At 41.7% G+C, this 22,856-nt stretch overlaps 1 protein-coding gene across 3 annotated transcripts; it reads right to left on the bottom strand.

Annotated features, from left to right (window-relative positions):
• Window positions 1-3,604: 3,604 nt before the first annotated feature.
• CDV3 (CDV3 homolog) lies at window positions 3,605-22,218 on the bottom strand. 3 transcript variants are annotated; one of them, XM_087824937.1, is made up of 5 exons: window positions 21,811-22,124; window positions 20,964-21,040; window positions 11,968-12,122; window positions 7,131-7,290; window positions 3,605-5,954 (listed from the first exon to the last, which is right to left on the bottom strand). In XM_087824937.1, exons 1-5 carry the CDS (start codon window positions 22,036-22,038, stop codon window positions 5,804-5,806), a joined length of 771 nt encoding a protein of 256 aa, XP_087681063.1. In that variant the 5' UTR covers window positions 22,039-22,124; the 3' UTR covers window positions 3,605-5,803. The 3 variants fall into 3 exon arrangements, with proteins under 3 accessions (XP_087681063.1, XP_016079879.1, XP_087681064.1); XM_016224393.2 differs by lacking the exon at window positions 21,811-22,124 and adding an exon at window positions 21,388-21,609; XM_087824938.1 differs by having other exon boundaries at window positions 5,863-6,705; window positions 21,811-22,218.
• Between the last annotated feature and the right edge of the window lie 638 nt (window positions 22,219-22,856).

The raw sequence follows: 22,856 nt of genomic DNA, 5'->3' as shown, positions 1-22,856 counted from the left end.
ATGATACAGTTGAAAGGATTTCCTACACACTCCAGCCTGTGACTATTTTACAGCTTATACTAGGCCACTCATTTCTTATTTTGACATAACTCAGTGGTTCCCAAAATTTGCTGTACATTAGAATTAACTGGGGAATTAAAATCCTGGTGTAGATCACACCCTGTACTAATTAAATCAGAATGTCTGGGGGTGGGAGTCAAGCGGCGGTATTTTTAAAAAACTTTTAAAAAATTTATATTTTGGGGGGGGGGGCACAGAGAGAAACACTGGTTTGTTGCTCCACTTATTTATGCATTCACTGGTTGATTCTTGTATGTGCCCTGACCGAGGATGGAACCCGCAACCTGGGCGTGTGCTCAGGAATCGAACCAGAGACCTTTCACTGCATGGGACACTCACCCATCCAAGCTACACTAGCCAGGGCAGCTGCAGTATTTTTAAGGGATGATATACTGTCTAAACTTGGGATTTAAAAAGGAAGAAGACAGAGTTTCTGTCCTGGAGTAATGTTTCCATACACTAACATTCAAAACAATAGTTTATTTTGTACATCTTACTTCCCTGTACAAAAATAATTTAAAACTTAGTTTTCTGGGGGAAGGGGGGCAGTAAAATCATCCAGGGGTTTAAGGGGTGATATAGGAAATTATTGCCAGATACTCTGCCAGAACAAGGTAAGAAAAGGTAAAGCACACTGGTTTAAGATAGAAAACTTCAGAGTTTGGGGTCAAAACCTGCTCAGGTCTAAAGAAAAACAGAACTCCTCCCAGAAGACCATGTTTCTGAAAATATCGCTGCAAAATTTGGAACATCACATTAAACCTTATTTGCAATGAGGTTTTAAAGTCATTCCTCAGTTGAATCTGCTACTTTTAGTGAGAAAGTGACTGCCTCCTACGTAGTTGCTAACTTCTCACCTGACACTAAAGCTGTCTGCTCATGTCCAATGATAAGACAGTCTGGAAGCTGCTTCCCTCATCCTAACACAGTATTTGCCGTCGTAACTGGAGACAAAGGAACTTATCCCTGCACGTTTCTTGCTGCATGCTCTCACTGGACCCCTGTGCAGTTCAGGTGAGGACGGTGTCCACAGGCGAAAGAAGAGTTGGTAAGTCCTACCAGCTTGTGCGTTACTGCATCTAGTTGTTACTTAGAATTTTGGTTCTCAGGGGGCTACAATGACAAAAGGCTTAAACTATCTTCATGATTATTTACATTTAAATCTTAAGTCCTTGATGTAAACCTAATTCCTCACATTTCTTTTTAGATAATAAAAATGCTTATTTGCCTGGCTGGGGTGGCTTATCGGTTGACCCATATCGAGGCTCGATTCCAGGTCAGGGCATATGCCCAGGTTGCATTGCTCCATCCCAGCAGGGGGCCTGCAGGAGGCAGCTGATTAATGACTCTCTCATCATCTGTGTTCCTCTTTCTCTCTCTGAAATCAATAAAAAATATATTTAAAAAAAATGCTTATTTAAAGCCTTGGCCAGTGTGGCTCAGTTGGCTGAGCATCGTCCCATGGACCATGAGGTCACCAGTTCGACTCCCAGTCAGGACACATGTCTGGGTTTCAGGCTTGATCCCCAGTAGGGGGTGTGCGGGAGGTAGCTGATGTTTTGCATACGGATGTTTTTCTCTCTCTCCCCCTCCCTCTAAAATCAATAAACATTTTTAAAAATGCTTATTTAAAGCAGTTTTAAAAAATATATCCTTCATAATGTCCACTATCTTTATATTAAGCTCAAGAGAATTCATAAATTGCCTGCGTTCTGCAGGTGCCATTAATACCTAGTTACAGCAGCTGGGTGAGGAATTAAAACCATGCAATGGAATGAAATTAGACCTCTACCCTCACACCATACTCAAAACTTAACTCAAAATGAACCACAGATCTAAACGAAAGAGCTAAAACTACAAACTCAGAACACGCATAAATCTTCATAGCCTTAGATAATGATTTCTTAGATATACACCCAAAGCACAAGCATCTAAAAAAAATAAACTGGGCTTCATCAAAATTAAACTCTCCTATGCTTCAAAAGACACTATTAAGAAAGTGAAGATGGGAGAAAATATTTAGAAATCATATACCTGATGAGGGATTAGTATCCTTAATATATAAAGAACAGTTATATTTCAATAATAAAAACAGCCCTGGCTAGGTGGCTCAATTGGTTGGAGCGTAATCCCTTACACCACAAGGTTGTGGGTTCGATTCCTGGTCAGGGTACATTCGGGAGGCAACCAATTTTTCTTTAAAAAAATCAATAAAAAAAAATACCCTCTGGTGAGGATTAAATAGACAAAAATTCAATTAGAAATTAGCAAAGGATCAGAATAGACATTTCTTCAAAGACATACAAATGGCCTATAAGCACACAAAAAGATGTTCAACATCACTAGTCATCACAGAAATGCAAATCAAAACCGTAAGACACTTCACACTGACCACGATGTCTAGACTTAAGTCACAGCCCCGACACTACCAGTAGGAAAGTAATGGGGCACAGTCACTTTGGAAGAGTTTGGCAGTTACTCAGCTACCATACAACCCAGCAACCTCACACTTAGATATACACCCGAGAACTGAAAACACTGACACAAGGCCGCAAGTCCCTAACAGCACTATTCGTAACAGGACAAGGTGGAAACAGCCCGAATCCTCACCAATGAGGGAAAATGAATGTGGCATACCCGCACAACTACTTGGCAATAAAAGCGAAATACTGACACATGCTATGGCACAGATGAACCTCAAAACATGCCAAGTGAATGGAGCCAAACAAGCCCCATTTGTACGAAAGATCCAGAATAATCTAGACACAAAGTTGTTGCCTAGAGCTGCGGCAGGGGGGTGGGGGGTGGGAAAGGACTGCTAATAGGCACTGAATTTCTTTTTGAGGTGATGAAAATGTTCCAGAATTCAGAGTGGTGATAATTACGTAACTTCGAGAATATACTAAAAATACTTCAAAATTGTACACTTTTGAAGGGTGACTTTTATCTCAGAAGAACAAAAGTTGGTTTAAAAAACTATGCGTGAACTTGAAGGAGGGCAGGAAGAGTGATGGGGAGTGTGAGTTTTGGTGTGTTCTATTTCAAATAGGGCTGTCAAGGAAAAAAATCAAGTAGACATGACCAGATAGTGAATGAAACTCCATTACCAAATAAGACTTGAAATACACTTTCTCTAGTTTAGAAGTTTAAGGACTACAGAGACTATATCCTGAAATTTTAAATGGCTGCTCACTTCAGAAATTTATAAGCTTCTCAAAGGACCAGGCCTCAAACTTTTAAAGTCTACATAGTCAAGGTTGTAGCTTCCCTTGCCAGGGCTGAACACAATTTAATACAGTAATGAAGACAAAAGTACATTTCAACACTTTTATCTCTGGAAAATATGTTCATCACAGCTTGGCAGCCACTTCCATTCCAGGGCTCTCTTTTTAACATTCCGAGTTGAACATTTAACTCTGCAAACATTTTTCAAAGTTCACTCCTGAGATGAGATTGTCAGCAAAGGAGGCAGGACATCAATTCACCGTTTTCAAAGACCAAGAACAGGTTAAGAGGTAAGAATAAAAACTATCCGACTCCAAAAACCCATATATTCACTTTTTATTGAATTTGTTAATGTTACAGAGCTCTTGCACTGCCAAACCATGCCTGAGAATTCAAAGAAAGAAATGGTACAATGGACAGCCTATCCACCCACCATACAGCATATTAAAACTTGATTCATGTGCATTTTGATAATCTCACAATCTTTTAAAAAGTTGTAACAAGAGTTGGTTTTAAATCTCCTGCAGTTCTTCAGCTCTCTAGTACAGTGTGCCATTAAGTTCCACATACCCATCCCAGTTCATTCCTCAAAAACATAACCCTCAACAAAATTTTGCTGGAAAAAAATGCATACTCTTCAGGGAAAATATGTGGCTCAAGGTCCAAGAGATTTGTTAAGATTTTTGGTTCCCAAATGAAGTCTTCAGTTTAACCAAGAATCCCTTGTTCCTTGCTTAATCATCCAACCTCTCCTTGGCTTGCTCAGCAATTCACCCAAACACGTCAGAAGGCAGGCGTCTCGCCTGCCACCTCAAATAACACCAACATTATTGCCCAGAAATGGTTGGCAGGTCGTGTCAGGAGATCCTGTAACCCTCCAGGAGTCTGATTCCTGCACTGACACTTTTATCGAGACCGAACTCCCACAGAAATATGCTCCCGCTTCAGGACAGTTTTCCTCCCCCATTGGCTTCACTCTTGCCAGTAGCAAGTCCGCACCTCCCGCCATTTGGCAAAGGGATTTACTACAGAGAAACCCAGAGACTGTGTCAAGTGGTCACCACCACTTTGACATATTTCTACTGAACCAAAGATACAAAACTAGGAAATTACCAGACTTTCTCATTAGGTGAAAAGAAACCTTGCAGTAGTCCTGGGTATCTTCCTGAAGTCCTCTTTAAGGACTAAAACTGACTGGATAGTTTAAGCTGTAATTATTAAAAATAGAAGTGCTACGTCATTTGCCCGACTTCAAATGAACAGCATAAAGATACACCAGGTGATAGCAGAGCTACCCTGGGACAATTGCTGCATCTACAGAATGTCCAATAACTTAAAAATTTGGGCACAAGTATTATCTGGAATTATCAAAGACCACGCAAGATTCATGAAACCTAAGTGGGTTTAGGTTGAGGTTCTGCTCACATTGCTCTGAATTTGTAAGAACAGGTCAGTGAATCCCTTGGCCTGAGCAGAAACCGTACTCTTTCCACTGCAGTTAACTTGACAATTAGACCTGATTCCAGGAGGCTTTAGCAGCACCTGAAGTAGAGCCCCCCGTGTCCGCTGCCCTTTACATCAAAGGCTATTTGGTTCCCCTCGAGGGATTGGCAATTTATGAGACATTTCACAATTCTAATGCATATTTCAGGTCACTTACTTAACCAAGCAATATGCTCTGTCAAAGAACTTCTTCCAAGTCAAAGCAAAAAAAAGGCCTTAATGTGGAACATAGAGAAAGCACTATCCAAATAAAAAATCACTAAAAGAAACAATATTCCCTTCCCACTTGGTGGACCCAAGTTTTGTTGAATTTGTGGTTACGTCAAAATACAACTCAAAGTTTAAATTAGTAATCATAGCCCTACACAGAGCATCTGAACACATCAGTTCTTTTGAGAGCGGCACATTCCAGGAAGTGTAACACAGCCGCAGCCCACGACAGAGAGCATTCCCAGAGGACGGGGCACAGGACAGGTTAATTAAGGTCACTTAAATCTTCATCTTTTACAGCAGATCAGAACCCAGACGGCTGACTCTCTGCAGGATTTCTGATAGGAATCCAGTAGAGCTGGTTGCAAGTTCCACATCGACACTTAACAGCTGTAACCTCCTTATCCAGAAGTTGTGATCCACATGAGTCCACATGAGTGCAGCAAATCTGAGGTAGTCAACCTTACAAAGGCTCAGTATCTGAACATAAAAAGATTTTGAAATGACCACTGGCTGCCATTTTTGTGGGTTTTTTTTTTTTTTTTCTGTATTTGCAGAGTAATTACTATGTGAGAACACTGCTGAATCTAGTTCACACATTTATAACAATGAAAATCCCCCTAAATCAATAGACATAAAGAGCAGTTGTGACACTTGAAACTTCCATAGTGCAATAGGGCCGGTCACTTATCTCGAGGGGTCGGCATCGGTTGCTGTCGATCCAGCAGAGATCAGGTGATGAATGGCTGTTCATGGTGGTTAGCGGTGGTCTAGTTACCTTAGAAGGGTTAGCAAAGACCATTCCTTAATTGTACTGAGAGTGGCTGTTTTTTTGGTTCTCAAGCACAGCGTACTGGTTGTCTAGCTGAAGCTTAAGGGCCTGGTGTTTTGAAACCTCATCCCTACCTCTAGTTTTGTGTCTTACTACTTCAAAGCTCTTCTCCATTTCTTTATCCCTAAGGGAAAATAAATGTAATCAGTAAATATTTCTTCAGGCTGTTTTAAAAATATTCTTCCTTGAGTTTAAAAACAAAAGCCACCCCTTAGAGGAATCTTGAGGGAGAGACAGGAGGGGAAAACTAGTCTATAAAATCCGTATCAAACCACTTTTAAGGCTTCAATGGAAAAGGAAACATAGACACTGCAACTGGAGCTCTACGGCCCCGTTTCCTGCGGCGGCAAGTCTACTGTAGTGTTCAGTACTATTAACTGCAAACCTATTTTGGGACCAACTTGAAGACAACTGGAAAGTTAAAAAGTTCTCTAATAACATGGTGATTCCTTCTGAGACTCACTTTTACTGTTAGCAAATAACAGGCAATACATCTCTTTCCTTATGCATAAGTAAGGGTAACCATTTTCTCACTCAAGTAAGTTCTCGGTATTCAATGCCTTCTCCTCACTTCTACTTCACGGAAGTGGATCAGATAGAGGATGAGTGGTGAATCACTGCCCCTTACTTTGTAGGACAGGGCAGCGGAGCAAGTCCAAGTGGAGGTTTAAACTCAAGCCAGCTGTGGTCTCAAAGAGGCAAAACGGCTGGGATTTACTTTAAAAGTCACCCCCCCAAAAAACAATTATTTCCAGCTGATATCATTTACATTTCTTCCCATTTTATTTAATTTTAAAAATTCATGGCCCTAAACAAGATGTGGATGTGCCATATGTGGTCATTTAACTCCAGGTAGCATTCATTTTAAGTACCTGCTGAAATAAGATTTTAATATTAGATTTATAAATGCCAACGTCTTCCACCTACTTACATTTACTGGGAATACAACAAAATATTACTCTTTCACTTCTAGTTTCTATATAATAAGGAACATAAACCAGCAATAATGTACTTATAAAGATTTCTAACTTGTGAGAATGGTATGGTAGCTTTTTCATGGCTACAGAACATAAACCAGGGGTAAGAGAAACTTCAGCAGACCAAGTGTGTCTTTGGTGCTCTTTCCCCTCCCCCCTCCAGGACACATCAGTCCCACCCTAATTCTCAGCTGCCTGTGAGATGCAGCCTGGGATTGACCAGTTAAGAGCACCCCCTCCCTGTGGGTTTTTGTATCTCCTACATCCCACTCACCACCAAGGGACAGGGTTCCAAAACAAAACGCGGTAATTAGAGTACTTACTTTCGGCTTTCTACATGCTTGGCAGTGGACTGCAGGGATGGGAACTGTGTATCACTGTATATTTCTGGTGGTCCTTGTGGCGTTTTCCTCGTTGTGGTTAACCTGGCTCCAGGAGGTCTATACACACCACTAGTCATTGCCGGTTCTGGGGTTTCTGTAACTAACATTTCATAACAGTTCAGAGAAAACATTCAAATGCTTGGCATTTTAATAAACTAGTTCTGTAATCTGATCACTTAATAATTACAGAAATAAAACCAATACCTGATATAAGGTTTCAGGACAACAGCAGCAAACCTAGTTATCTGGAAATGCCTGAAAGTGAAAATATTCTACTTTTCTAGGGTAGCCTTCTAACTTCTCTTCCACGGACAAGTTTTATCATCCATGTAAATGAGTTCTGTAAGTCAGCTTACTAGAAGTGGGAATCTGCTGGGCCTCAGACACAGGCCTCATCAAGGACTGACTTTCAGAATATGACCACTTTAGTCCTTAGTTTACATATCAGTAAATGTGGATAATCACTTCTTTGCCTGGGCAGTGGATTACATAAGATGCCAAGTATAAAGAATGTATTTAATAAAATGCCTGTATTATTTAAATTCTAAAGATGACTAATAAAAAAGTAAAACTTGCCCTAGCAGGTTTGGCTCAGTGGCTAGAGCATTGGCCTGCTGAATGAAGGGTCCCAGGTTCCATTTCAGCCAACCAGTTGCAGGCTCGATGCCTGGCCTGGTTGGGAGGCAACCAATCGATGTGTCTCTCGAACAACCAATCGATGTTTCCCTCCCTCTCTCCCTCTTCCCCTCTCTGAAAAGCAATGGAAAAAATATCCTCAGGTGAGGATTAAAAAAAATAAAAGGAACTGCTATCCTCATTAAAAAAAAAAAAAAAGTAAAACTTGATATCCTTAATAATTTCATTGTCTTCCACATCATTAATGGGTTCTCTTTTAAGGTTCTTTCTCTCTTTTCAAAATACTGATAAAATGGGAAAAATTAGCAGCTACAGCCCAGTCTTTCACAATGGCTAACATTTTGGGGACAAAGCCTTCCAGACTTTTCCCTATTCACCCTTTTCCTCCATTCTCAATATGAATTCAGTGTTTTACATGCGTTTTCCATTTATCAAAAACTTCATTTTAGCCGGACCAGTGTAGCTCAATGGTTGAGCATTGACCCATGAACCAAGAGGTCACAGGTTGATTCCTGGTCAGGGCACACGCCTGGGTTTCCAGCTTGATCCCCAGTAGGGGGCTTGCAGGAGGCAACCAATCAATGTTTCTTTCTCTCTATCCCTCTTCCTTCCTCCCTAAAATCAATAGAAACATATTTTAAAAAACCAAACCAAAAAACTCCACTTCATTTCAGATAAACATGTACATACTTACTTATTAGCTAAAATATAATGCAGCCATTCTTTTAAAGAAAATTCATGTGTGGGGGGCATAAATTTTTATTATTATTTACTTATTTTGGAGAGAGAGACATATCAATTTGTTGTTCCACTTATTTACGCATTCACTGGTTACTTCTTTTATGTGCCCTGAGCAAGTATCAAACCCCAAACCTTGGTGTATCAGGATGACACTCTAACCAACTGAGCTAACCAGCCAGGGCTGTTTTATAGTTTTTAATTATATGGGAAAGAGTTATAATGTAACATGCATTCATTAGTACCTGGTATGTGTCGGGTGATGTTCTAAACTACATAGGGAGATGCAATATTAAAATGAAAACCTCTGCTGCCTTAATGAACCTGTATTCTGGCCACCAGCTACCTGTGGCTATTTAAAATTAAATAAAATGAACAATTCAGCTTCCCAGTTGCATTAGCCACATTTTAAGTACTCAGTAGCCACATGTGGCTAGTGGCTGCTATACTTCACAGTGCTATTTCACCACTACAAAAAGCACTATTGAACAATGCTATTCTAGAGGCAGAAAATAAAATATGTAAGAAGATATTTACCATACCAAAAATCAGAGGATTAGTAAAGGGAGCACACAACAGGAAGGGTGGTGCTGGGAGGGCTGTGGTTTTAAATAAGGTGGTCCTGGAGGGTTATCAGTGATGAGGTGAAAATTGAGCCAAGGCCTGAAAGGAGGAGGCAACCATACCTAGAGCTGGCTAACAAGCCAAATCCGCCCCACAACTGGTTTTGTCAATAATGTTTTACTGGACCATAGCTACTTGCATCGGGTGCACATAGTGTCCATGGCTGCTTTTGTGCTACAACAGTAGAGCTGAGTAGTTGAAACAGGCTGTAAGGCCCTCAAAGCCTAAATTTTTTAGTGTCTGGTCCATTACAGAAAAAGCTTACCAACTCCCAACATAAAGAAATGAGAATTCCAGGGAGGAACAACAAGATGGCGGGGTAGGTAACAGCTGCACCCACTGCCTCCCGCAACCACATCAAAATTACAACTAAAATACAGAACCACCATCACTCTGAGCCTCCTAAAATCGGGCTGAGCAGAAGCCCCACAACCAGGGACCTGAAGAAGCACCAAGACCGGATTGTTCAATGTTGTTGTAAAGAAAAAGAAATGACGCTGTGTTGATTTTGTCTCCTGCAACTTCACTGAAATCATTAGTTCTAACAGTTTTTTTCTGTATGTGGAATATTTAGGGTTTTCTACATGTAAAATTATGTCACCTGTTAAAAAAAAAAAAAAAAAAAAGAAATGAGAATTCCAGGCTGAAAATACCAGTCCACAGGGCCTGCATTGCAAAATGAGCAAGTTCAGCTTAAGCTCCGCCATATCTGAAAAGATCACTCTTGCTGCTGGCTGTGGGGGGAAGAGTGCACGTGGAAAAGCAGACAGACCAGATAAGAAACTATCTCAGTAATCCACGTAACAAAATGACAGTTCAAAACCAGTGGGGTAGATATGGAAGTGCTGAGAACTAGTCATATAAAGAGTCTGAATTTATTCTGAAAGTAAGCCAAAAAGAACTTATGGACAGATGAGATTTAGATTTGGAGCAAGAGAAAGAAAGGTGTTAAAGGTGACTCCAAAGTTTGTGCTAAGTGACTGAGAGAACAGCACTAAGGTAAGAAAGGCTGCAGGGTGCAGCAGATACATGGGTTCAGTTTGGAGATGTTGACTGAGGTTGAGATCCTAGATAGGCAGTTAAGATAAATACATCTGGAGTTCAGGAGAGCTCTGCTAAAGATGAAAATTTACAGGTCGCTGGCATATAGAGGCTGCCCAGGGATAATGAGAACCAACCAATGAGGTGGCAGAAGAATTCAGTGTCCTGGAAACCAACAGAAGAGCATGTTTCAAAAGGGTGATCAACTGTGACAAACGCTGCTGATGGGGCAAATCAGATGAGGACTGAGACTTGGGCAATGGGTTTAGCAATGTGGGATCACTGGCAGATGCAGTTCAAAAAATAAGAAGTTAAATGGAAAAACATATATTGCAAAAGGCCAGAAAGGATGCAAAAATACTGACATAGTAGTTATCTGTAATCTCTGGAAGGCTTGGGGGATTTGCTTTTCTTTATATTATTCTGTATAAAATAATGCGTATACATTAAAGCAGCGATTTCCAACCAGTGTGCTGCAAAGATTTTAAAACATGCAATACCTATTTAGTCAGGGGCACTGACCTCTTTTCCCTTCAACTGTCAAATAAAAGAAAATGACAACAGCCAAAGCAACAATAGCCACCTGGTGTGAATGAATCAAAATTATACCTTTTTTGTGGGACAGGCAAAAAATAGAATATATTTTTTGGTGTGCCCCAGAATTTTAGTAATTAGTTTATGTGTGCCATGAGATGAAAAAGGTATTGCCCTCCTAAGGAGCCTTTTTAAATATCTAACCACCACTGTCTCCCTCCCCCTCAGAAATGTCAATAACACAGATATACACTATATATCTGCTTATATACTTTGGCCCTCTGATGGGCCATAAAACCACTCTAAGATCTAAGATTTCACCCTGGCCAGGTAGCTCAGTTGGTTAGAGCATGGTCCCAATATTCCAAGATTGCGGGTTCAATCCCCAATCAGAGCACAAATAAGAATCAACGAATAAACGCATATACAAGTGGAACAAATCGATGTCTCTATAAAATTCAATCAATAAAAAATAATAAAAAGGAAAAAGAACAAAATTATATTTAAAAAATTATACCAAAAAAATCTAAGATTTAATAACCCCAACCCCAAGAACAATATTTTATCCCCTTGGGAGTGATAAAATCTCCCCATCTGAGAATTCATGCTTCAAGATAGTAAAATGTGGAATGTAAAAAAAAAAGGGACAAATACAGGTGAAACACAGGTAGCCACCTCCGCCGCCACCACCACCTTCTTCCCAGTTATCACCCGGATCTTCTCCTTAGTCAGCTGTCTAAAATTGAAATAAATGCTTAAATATTTAAATTTGGTAATTTAGTTTACATATAAATTTAACTAGCCTACAGAAAAGCTTGTATCTTAATTTCCAAATTCCTTTGGATGTGCAAGTCTTTAAAAATTGTATATAAACCTCCTTCTGCCCTAGCTGGTTTGGCTCAGTGGTTATAGAGTGTCGACCTGTGGACCAAAGGGTCCCAGGTTCGATCACCGGCCCCGGTTGGGGCGTGTGTGGGAGGCAACCAATCAATGTGTCTCTCTCCTCACCTTCCTCTCTCTCTGAAAAAGCAATGGAAAAATATCTTCCTGTAAGGATTAAAAAACAACAACAAAAAACCTCCTTCCCAGGAATGGAAAGGAGCCCTACTCACCCCACTACAAATATGTATTTAGTTGAAAGCTGACTGCACATAAAATTATACATAAGTAGACATCTTCATGAAAATGAAATATCAAAAATTACCAATTACTGGAGCTGAAGGTGCTTGTACTGGAGCTGTTTTATTCCAGGGGCCTGAAGACTTTTCTACACCACCGCCACCTCCGCCGCCACCACCACCTTCTTCCCAGTTATCACCCGGATCTTCTCTTTTTTCACTATCATCTTCTTCCTTTTCACTATTGGAAAAGCAAGCCCGTGAGTTCAGTTACAGAACCACCAGGAAAACTGTCAATCCAAATCTTTAGTTCTATTGATGCTGGTTTGTGGACCCTGAGAAGTCACTTAAGCTCTACAAAGCCCAAATGCTCATTTCTTTAAAAGCGAAAAACGGGGGATTCTACCTATTTACACAGGACTTCCACTTGACTTCAAGTGAAAAAAGGTTTAGAAAACCACCTGACCCGATAGTCTGCAATTCCCTTTTGCAAACCTCCTATACTCCAGAACATTTAGAAATGTTTCACACACTTATATGCTAGGCTATGGCAACCTCATGATTATACATAGCAGCCCCGAAAGGGAGCACACCCCTAGCTATTGGCTCAAGCAACTGAGGAAGAGTGACTGGTTTGTCTAACCTGAAACACAGAGAAAAGGGCAACTTGAAGGTATAATTACCAGATTTTTCTAGAACCAAAGTATACAACCAGGAATTTATGGTAAGCTTATTTCTAGGAATGGAATGGTTTGTGAAAGCTGTATAATTTTATGTGTTAATCTGTTAGTATATGTTACAAAATACTCTCAACATTCCAATTAATTCACATTCCAACAGAGGAGAGCAAGCAGGTGCCCAAGGTTTGCACCAGTGCCACAGATTTAATTAACGCCAGTCTCTACTGTCTGACATGAAACATACAGATACAGAACTGGTCCCTAACATCGTATGTGCATCATCCACTGAAAAAGAAAGAGAATATAAGAACTCAGTCTTTGGCTTACTAGTGATTATAAATACAAAAGACATCCTCAGTGGTACACCACATCCTAAGACTGCCTGAAGTATTTTTTAATGCCATTTAAAAATTTCTTTATTCTTGAATTGACTTGAGTCAGAAACCTGTAATTTCTCCAGGGTTCCTTTGATTATTTCTCCTTTTGCTAGCTTATTATAATTTTATGTAAACCTGAATATTCTAAATTATCAAGCACTTATCTTATCTCTATACTGCTAGCTTCACAGCAGGGAGATAACTGCCAAACCCGACTTCCTTTCTGCAACTCTTTGCCCTTGCTGATGATGTACCTGGCACAGTCTACCAACCTCTCTGCCTGTGGGAATTATTTCCCATGACAATAGTGGTTTCCCCTAGGTCTTCAATTTATCAATCTCCACTATTCTGACTACCCTTTTCCCTATTAAAAAAAACCATGGCTGATGTCTAAAGCTCTGACCCTTGGCCTTCCATTTTTCTTAGACACTTTCACCTTTTGATATCTGATCCACCATCATGGCCCTATCAATGTACAGATGACTCCCATGCTGACTACCTAACCTTCAAACATCATGGCCTCTCTTGACTTCTGCACAAGAACATCTAAGGGAGCTTTCCTTCCATTTCTTTTAAAACAAGACAAGTCCTGGCTATAAAACAAATTTCTTGGATAGCCACAGTTCTCCTTTAAAGACACTTACAAAAATTTCAATAATGGTTGACATCATATGGACTGTCCACCACCCGGAGGTGATTCCAGAACTCACACAGTCTTAGGGTGGCAATCAGGAAGGGGAGAAGGGAACAAACGTACTGTCTCTTCAATCTCCATTTATAGCGGGATTTTACTTAAGGCTATTGCTTGAGAGGAAGGAAAGATGGAGAATGTGGACAAGTCACCTTTCAGTTTTCCTTTTTATTAACAAAGAATCCTATGCAGCCATTTAAAATGTTAGGCCAGCCCGAACGGCATGGCTAAGTGGTTGAGCATCGACCTAGGATCCAGGAGATCAGGGTTCAATTCCAGGTCAGGGCACATGCATGGGTTGTGGGCTCGATCCTCAGTCAGGGGCTTGCAGGAGGGAGTCGATCAATGACTCTCTCATCATTGATGTTTCTATCTCTCCCTCTCCCCTTCCTCTCTCTGAAACCAATAAAGACATATTAAAAAAATAAAAATAAAAATGTTAGGCCCATACTAATAGGGAAGTAATATTCATGTCATATAAGCCAACACGAAGCAGTCATGAGCAAATTCTAAAGCCCAACTGCCTTGGTCAAATCCAGGCTCTGCCATTTACTGGCCAGGAGACTGAATACGGCATTTACCTTCTATATGCCTCAGTTTCCTCATGTGTAAAACGGAGATAACAGCCCCATTATGAAGACTGAGTTAACAGACATAAAGCACTGAGAACAGCGCCTGGCACATGGTAAGTGCTGTTAAGTGCTCACTATTACATGCTTTTTTATATTTACTTGAGCTTTCACACAAGCAGCACACATACCACCTTTATAATAGGGGAAAAAAGTAGTTTCCATTTGAAAAATACAGGAAAACATGTTCTTTTAAAATGGACACCAAACAGTATGCCCCTGTCTTCTAAAGCTTAGTAAGTGGAATGAATGACCAGGTAGGGCTATCTGGAGATCATAATTTACCCAGGAATCTAACGGTGGTATCCAAACATCAGAATTATCCCAAAGAAATGTTTTTTAAAAAGTTACCCATTTCTGGCCCTGGCCAGGTGACTTAGTGAGTTGGAGCATCGTCTCATGCACCAAAAGGTTGCAGGTTTGATTCCTGGTCAGGACACATACCTTAGGTTTTGGGTTTGATCCCCAGTCGGGGCACACACGGGGGGCAATTGATCGGTTTCTCTCTCACATTGATGTATGCCTGTCTCTCTCTCCCCCCTCTCCTTCCTTCTTTCCCCTCTCTCTAAAATCAATAAACATATCCTCTGGAGAGGATTAAAAAAAAAAAAGTTACCCACTTCTGAAGCCATGCCAATGTAATTACACCATAATGTAATCTGCTTGGTTCATGAGTGAAAACCATAGATGCTATTTGCCTAGCTACAATGAACTAATTAGTAACATCCCAGGAAACCCAATACATGCCAGACAGGAAGGGTAAGACCCCCAACAAAGACTTAAGTGCCTTCACAGCACTTACACTCTTCTATACCCAAGCTGTGAGAGCTTTCAGGAGGGCATTTGCATTTTGAAGCAGCAATATGCTGAATCACAATTATTCAATTATACCCATTAGACTCTAAAATTGCTTTTCCCTCAAATTAATATTTGGTGATTAATATATCTAAACTCCAGTATTATCAGCCAGCAATAAACAACTGACAACCAAAAAATTCTAACACTAATTTTCCCTAAGCAGAATGAATTATGGATAATTCTTATACATATGCTGTTATTTTTTTCAAATGTCCTTTTTTAAAAAAGCATATTTTTTTTCTAATTCACAAAAAATTTTAAAGAAAAACTCCAGTTTGGTCTCATAGAATACTGAGAGTCCCATGTAAAAGAAGATTTTTATGTCTAGTATTTACCACCTCTTCACCTTCAGAGAAAAGTGAAGAAATAATCACAAATCTAAAATTACTTCTAGATGATGAACTGTTACTAAAAAATAAGAGTGATCTGTTTAATTAGATGGACTGCAAACGTATAAAAGGCACAAAAAGACAACTTAGTATTTTGTATTTTTAAGATTCTGAAATATTAGCTAAACTAAACACTGGAAATTGTCTAGTTAAGACCCTTCAGCCAACAGAGGGAACTAAGGCCTACAGATGCTAAGCGCCTTGCCAAAATGTCACAGTACTAATGGCAGGGTAGAAATAACTTAAATACCCTATTCTTTTATTTATTTACGTATTTCACAAAGTGTTAAATCTCCAAATACCAAAGCCAGAACAAGAACCATGTTCCAGACACAATTAGGCTAAAATTCCACATCTGACGCACATATAATAGATAGCTTCTCACTGGCTAAATTTGATGATTTTAAACACTATGATGCTACTGTAAATTCAGTATCACAATTCACAGCATACGTCTGTACAGCACTACTGGTGGAGCAGGGGGAATGATGGTGCTAGAAAAGAAATATTTACTGAATATCTACTATGCCAGGCAGCGTTCTAGTTCTACCGACTTGACAAAGTTAAGCCTTGAACAGCACTAAGGCAGGGAGAAATACCCATTGTACACAGGAGGTAACCGATACTCAGACATGTAAAGACCTTTTCCAGGGCTACAATGTAGCAGAACAAATCGGTGGGGCGCGAGCCCACATTCTCACCTCATTATAGCCTCTTTGCAGCTCTAAGACAGTGCACAGAAATTCTATTTTGAGATTTGAGGAATTAACTTCCTTTATTAAGGTTGTTCAGGATTATACATCCTATAGCACTGTATTTATAAAGAACAGAATGTTCTTACCTCCTTATCTCAAAAGACATTACATTAGAATTTGTGTATCTTAAACCCCCTTCCCCAACACTAGGGCGGAAGCAGCTAGAACAAACTTCAGATTTGACCATGCTTCTGCTGGAATGCTGGGCATCTCCGCTGGTTTGACACTATTATCCAGGAACTGTTACAACAGTAAAACAGAGAGAGAAGTGCCCTCACAACCTATGCCTGGCAGCTTAAATGTCATTGCATCTCATCTAAGAACTTTCTCTACCCTTTCAAGGTAGACTACGTGTCTCTCTCCTGTGCCCCACAGCACCCTGAACATCACTGAAATGATCTACTGGTATTTAGTACAGCAAGAGTTACTTTTCCAACCCCAAGACCCAGCACAATATGTGGCACACAGTAGTCACACAAATATTTGCTACAATAGATCCAGTCTGGATGCAGAAGTAATTTCTTCTCTTCAAAGGACAACTTAACCATGGGTTTAAAGGCCTAGATTTCTTAAGGTTCCTAGAAAACTTCTGGGGTCCAAAAACTCATCTTTATTGAAACATGATAAATGCTCAACATTTAGTAACCCTTAAGTATTAAGTTGTTAGGCTGCTTCTATCACCATCTCAGTGGCTTCCCTTTCAAGAACTTTATCTATAAATAATGACGTGACTTTGAATAAAATCTATTAATTTAGACACAAAATTTGATACATGCCTTTATAATAATACTCTTAGTATTTAAATCTTGGGTTAGTTGGTAAATGTGAGGTAGGGCAGGAAGTCAATATAGTATGTCTGCTGCTGCTGAAACTTTCCTCCTTTCAAATGAACTTATCTTCAATAAAGGTCCAACTTGCTAACCTACTATAAAGACTAATGTCAAGAATACTGCCTGGCCGGGCATGGCTCAGAGGTTGAGCATTGACCTAGGATCCAGGAGATCATGGTTTGATTCCCAGTCAGGGCACACGTCCGGGTTGCGGGCTCTGGGGCATGCAGAAGGCAGCTGATCAATGATGACTCTCTCATCACTGATGTTTCTTTCTATCTCTCTCTCCCTCTCCCTTCTTTTCTCTGAAATCAATAAAGATATATTTTAAAAAAAAAGTATCAATATCTGCAGCTAACTAAAGATAAAGCAAATGTGGCAAAAACGACTGGTAGATGTAAGCAGAGTGTATGGGTATTTATTTTACTATTCTTGCAACCTTTTCCAAAGCAGAGAGAAAAAAAAAAAAGCCCAGCAAGGCGTGGCTCAGTGGTCAGGGCACATACCCAGGTTTCGGGCTCGATCCCCAGTAGGGGGCATGCAGGAGGCAGCCAATCAATGACTCTCATCATTGATGCTTCTATCTCTCTCCCTCTCCTTTCCTCTCTCTGAAATCAATAAAGATATATTAAAAAAAAAAAAAAAGACTATAAGCTGCAAATTTCTATATATATATATTTTATTTTTTTTTAAATTGATCTAAGAGAGGAATGAAGGGAGAAAGACAGAAGCATTGATGTGAGAGAGAAACATTGATAGGTTGCCTCACTCACGTGCCCCAAATTGGGGATCAAACCTGCCACTTTTTGGTGTATGGGATGATGCTCCAACCAACTGAGCCACACCAGCCAGGACAAATTTCAAGATATTTTAAGTCAAATTCCAAAGTTTCATTTTCCCTGTCCCATACTGAGAGAGCAAGGCTGTCTCTCTCAGGCAAAGAAAACAACAGACTGAAGGCATAAAGAACTCCATCTCCCAATCCCAAAGAAAAAAATCTAATTTCTCTTCCCTTCTAAGTGCTTCTACCCAAAGATAAGACCAAGCTACAGAGGAGAACTGTTCAAGATCTGTAGCAACACTGAACACTAAGAGGAATTTTTGTCTGTACAGTACTAATACCAACTTGAACATATCATTTTCTCCTATTATGTCCACAGTGAACTGACTCACTGGAGTCTGATGTTAGTCATGATAACCTTATGTGACTTCACTATTCCTTCTCCTCAAATCTTAGTATTAGAAATCAGGTGCCTTGTGGTTAAATAGCAGAGAAATTCCCTAGAGTAAGTCATTCTATTTACCTACTTGTCTTGATTAATGTTAATCAAGTGGGTATTTTACAAACATCCTGTTCAAAGTCCTCATGACACTCTTGGTCTCCGTTTTGCAGATAAGAGCCAACATTCAAAATAAAGTCACTTGCCCACACAAGCAGCAGGGCTAAAATGCAAACCCAGGTTTGTCTTTCTCCTAAAGTCCATCTTTTTGCCACATTATCAACTCCATTCCATTTATGTGAGTAATCTTTCCTATGAAACATGTGTCTTTCCTTGGGGACCCCCCACCCTATCAAGTTTCACTGTCAAGGACACTTAATACTGTTTATAGGATATTGAGTATATAAAGTGAAAATTTTAGTCACTTGTTAAACCTCAGATGGCTTCTCTCTCAAGTCTTTCCCGGAAGCTGTGGTTCCCCTTTACTGAATGATTTATAAAGGCAATGGAAATACAGTCCCCAGACTCCATAGTGACTGAGGGTCCACAAAAGCAGCTTCTTGAAGAAGGTATGTTTTTCACTGTTAGTAGGTTAGAGAAAGACCTGAAAGATACACAATACAAAACTGGTCTACTTCAGGTCAAGCAGAACTTAAATGCTCATCCTAGCTGAGATTTACTTATGCCCCTGACAAAGGTGAAGGATATAAGTACAGTGGAACCTCAGTTCTCAAACTTAATTCATTCCAGAAGGCTGTTCAAGAAGTGATTTGTTTGAAAACCAAATGATTTTTTCCCATTAGAAACTATGTAAATTGAATCAATCCATTCCAGACCCTCAAATGATTCCGTTTTAACCTTTCTTATATACAGTACATATCTAAGCTCTATCATTGTTTTCACAACTTTCCTTTTCACTTTGCTGCTATCACTAACCTTCTTAGGACTTATGGTGACTTATTGTACATACTTAATAATAAGCAGCAGCAACAAAAGAAAAAAGAAACACATGAAAATATTCACAGTACAATTTCCTGAGATGTTGACAACTCAGGGTTTAGCAGTAAACTGTCTCATGCTCTCGCATTCTCTCCTTTGTCACCTGAGAGACATGTGACTGGTCTTATAGGTATCATAAAAGGGTTGTCTGGTGGAGAACCAAACTTCTGTTCAACAACTGAGACTTTTTTTCGGTGAACTTGATCAAGAACCGAATTTTTCGAGAACTGAGGTTTGACTAATTTAAGGAACGTTTCGCCATCTCAGGAGTAGCCAAAAATGAAGACTAAAATAGCCTTGAATATGGATATGGGATATATGTTCAATGACAGAAAAATAGGTGCAGTTTAAAATCCTCCATAATATAACAAAATCAATTTCTAACATTAAGTGAACTTGATTCCACTTGGAAAGTGCTGCTCTTGCTAAGGTAAGCTCAACAGGACCAAACACTATGTTTCCTGTCATTCAAGTCTTCAAGAATCTGCAGTCTAGGGTCTGCAGCCAGGAGAGGTAGCCCAAGAGCCTTATTCCACAACAAAACAGAGGAACCACACACACAGGAAATTCCATAAACCCAAATGGCTAAGAGCTAAAACTCCAGTCTAACCACTTCTACTTAACACTACTACAGAAGAATCTCATGAGTGAAGAAGCTGCATTTCTTCACAGTTTCCCATCATCAATCAGGGTTCACTCTGGTTAAGCTCATGAAATGATGTGAAAGAAGCTAGGACATTAATACCTAGTTGTGGTAGGTATTCAATAGATGTCAAAATTAGCCTTGTATTTCATTAAGGAAAATTATTTCCTCCACTGTGCCATGTGGTGACTGACATGTACAAATTGCAAACTTCAAACTGGGATTAAAGGGTTTTAAATCTTAAGCCAATGGAACCGTAATTCATTTGTATTTTCTACCCTACTAGTCCCTCAAAATATGACACTGATTTACACAAATCTAAATTGACTGCCATAGGTTAGACTTGATAAAATATTTCTTAATTTCAAATCTTCTAAAAATCCACCAATCCAATTTTTAAAAAAATTACTGTTTTCTTGAACTGTAAAAGTAACATGTTTGATTCCACTCCTATAAAATTCTTTTGGGGGGGGGAGCAGTGGCTACAAAGGGTTAGGAGCGCAGCTTTCTTCTGTACAAGTAATGCTCCGTTTCTTGATTTTGGTGCTGATTACACAGGTTGGTTTCACTGTGTGACTATATAAAATCTGTACTTCTCTGTAAGAATGCTTCAATTACAAAAATACGTATTAACCTGCTTATTGGAAAGGATCTGAAAACCATCCACATTATTTTTGAAACAAAAAGAAAAACTAAGTTCAACCCACCAATATTAAAAGTAAATACTCTGAAACCGCAAAATCAATTTTAGCTGTCTCAAATAAAAAAAAAAAACCTAACCACGACCGGAAGTAGGCAAGCTCTCCCAGGATTGTGGAGCTGGCAGCTAATTTGATCAGCATATAGAATGACGGCCATCACAGAGAGAAGGAATAGACATAATCTATTACAGCCCTAATAGGTATATCTAAAGCACAAGGCTACTAGGATGCTGTTTTGGGGCTAAAGAAAAACCAGACATAAACCACCTATCCTAAGGATTATCTAAACATATCTGTAACCACACCATACCTTATTTGCATTGCCTGAACTCTGAGGCCGCTGTAGTCAATCTCTTTTTGCTCAAATTCTTTCCACTCATCTTCATCCTGTAAAACACATACCATTTGATCAATTAAAGCTATTCGTAAATTTGCCACTAAGGCCAATATCAGACTGAAAACTGGATCAAGTGGCTGGAACCTAAAGTATGAACTCTGGCCTAAGCCCTGGCTTGATCTTGAGGTCGACTAGGCTGGAGGACAAACGTGCCCATTCAACACTTGTACTTCCACTCAGTTCCTTCACGAGAGCTGTTAATTTAAAATCAACCAGGAAAAGCCGAATGAAAAAGTCAATTAGTAAGTCCACAACTAAATGTCTAACTCAATGTTGCCACGTGCGTGTTTTTTTTTTTGTTTTTTTTTGTTTTTTCCGTTTTCTTTCACCGGCTTACCAAGTCATACCAACCAGAGTTGGTACAAACGCGATTGTTAGAAAATTCAGCTCCGGCTACTGGGCTGAAGTCAGTAAATTACTAAATTACTCAGAGTAGACGTCACTCGATAAATGCCGCTCGGTGCCGGGCACTTCGGACTCAGACCAGTTTCCCCTTGAGGGTGCTGCTGCCTCGGTCTTGGCTCAAGCCAAGCGACTCCGGGTGCAGACGAAGGGCGGGTCGGGAGCCGGGGAAAGGGGGTCCCGCCGGGAGGCCAGCCGGCCCGACGGGAGCAGCCCGCGTCACGTGGCCGGCCTCCGCGCCCGTCTGCCCGCCGGCCGGCCCCCGGAGGCCCCTCCCGGACGCTCCGCCAGGCAGGCGGGCGGGGGCAGGCACATGGGCGCAAGCGCGCGGCCCCGGCCCCGAATCCCGGCCCCTCACCTTCGTCACGGCCTTGGTGGCGGCCCCAGGGCCCGCGGACCCCGCGGTCCCGCCGTCGCCCGGCCGGGCCCCTGCCCCACTGCCCGCCGCGCCCGCGGCTCCGCTGCTCCCGCCAGCGGCTCCCGAGGCGCCCGCGGCGCTCGCTGCCCGGTTGCTTCGCTCCTTCTTCTTCTTCTTGTCCCTCTTGGCGAAGAAGTTGTCCAGGCTCCGCTCCTCCGTCTCGGCCATGGCCTTGGCCTCCTCGACCCGGATGGGTGGGGCCGGCGGCGGGCGCGGCCCGCGGGGCTCCGACCTCGGGGTCGACGCCGGCTCTGCGCTCAGGCTCCCGGGCGCGGCGACGCCTCAGCCCCGCGGGGTTGCCGAGGCGTGTGCGGCCGGGCGGGCGGCTCCCCCCGCGTGCTGGCGGGCGGTGGTACGGTCCGCCCGAGGGATCGCGCGCCGCTGCCGGCGCCCAAGCCCGCCGAGGCTGCCGCCGCCGCCGCGACCGCTGCGCAGGATCCCGCCCGCTCCGCGGCCGGAGGGGAAAAGAAACGCGCGGGCCAGGAGCTCCGGCGTGAGTGCTGGACTAGCGGCGGCGCGTGCTGGAGGAGGACGCGCACGCGCAGGCCCGAAGAGGAGGGGAGAGGGGGTGGGGAGGGGAGGGAGGGGGAGGAGGGAGGGCGGGCCAGCAGAAGAGAGGCAGCGTCCGCCCCTGCGTACTACGATCCGCCCACCGCTGGCGGGGCGCGGCGGGGAGGGCGGTGGGAGGAGACGGAGGCGTAGCTGGAAAAGGAGCCAATCAGGTGACAAGACGAAGCGCTTAGGCGACAATCCCGGCCACTGACGGGTCAGGGGGACGGTATATGTTAAATAAGTGACGTGTCTGATGACTCCAGGCTCCCGATTGGCCGAAGGTTTAGTTTTGAGGGTGGCATTTAGAGGGCTGGCTGGTGACTGGGCAGGAGAGGCCCGGTGGGCGGGGCGCGTGGGTTCAGCCCGGGCGCATGCGTGGGCTGCACGTGTGCCCGCTCGCCCGCTGCGAGCTGTGGCCGCGCCGTTGGAGCCGG

Source organism: Miniopterus natalensis, chromosome 15 (genome assembly GCF_054644295.1).
Source record: "Miniopterus natalensis isolate mMinNat1 chromosome 15, mMinNat1.hap1, whole genome shotgun sequence".
Taxonomy (NCBI): Eukaryota; Metazoa; Chordata; class Mammalia; order Chiroptera; family Miniopteridae; genus Miniopterus; species Miniopterus natalensis.
This window is presented reverse-complemented; position numbering and strand designations above follow the sequence as displayed.

What these genes read in the sequence shown, in the direction of transcription:
- CDV3 (XM_087824937.1), bottom strand. Translation starts at nt 22,038, where the DNA reads ATGGCCGAGACGGAGGAGCGGAGCCTGGACAACTTCTTCGCCAAGAGG. An exon ending in CCACCAAGGCCGTGACGAAG is followed by an intron (nt 21,041 to 21,810) that starts GTGAGGGGCCGG and finishes TGTGTTTTACAG; the next exon opens with GATGAAGATGAGTGGAAAGA. An exon ending in AAGCATGTAGAAAGCCGAAA is followed by an intron (nt 5,955 to 7,130) that starts GTAAGTACTCTA and finishes ATTTTCCCTTAG; the next exon opens with GGATAAAGAAATGGAGAAGA.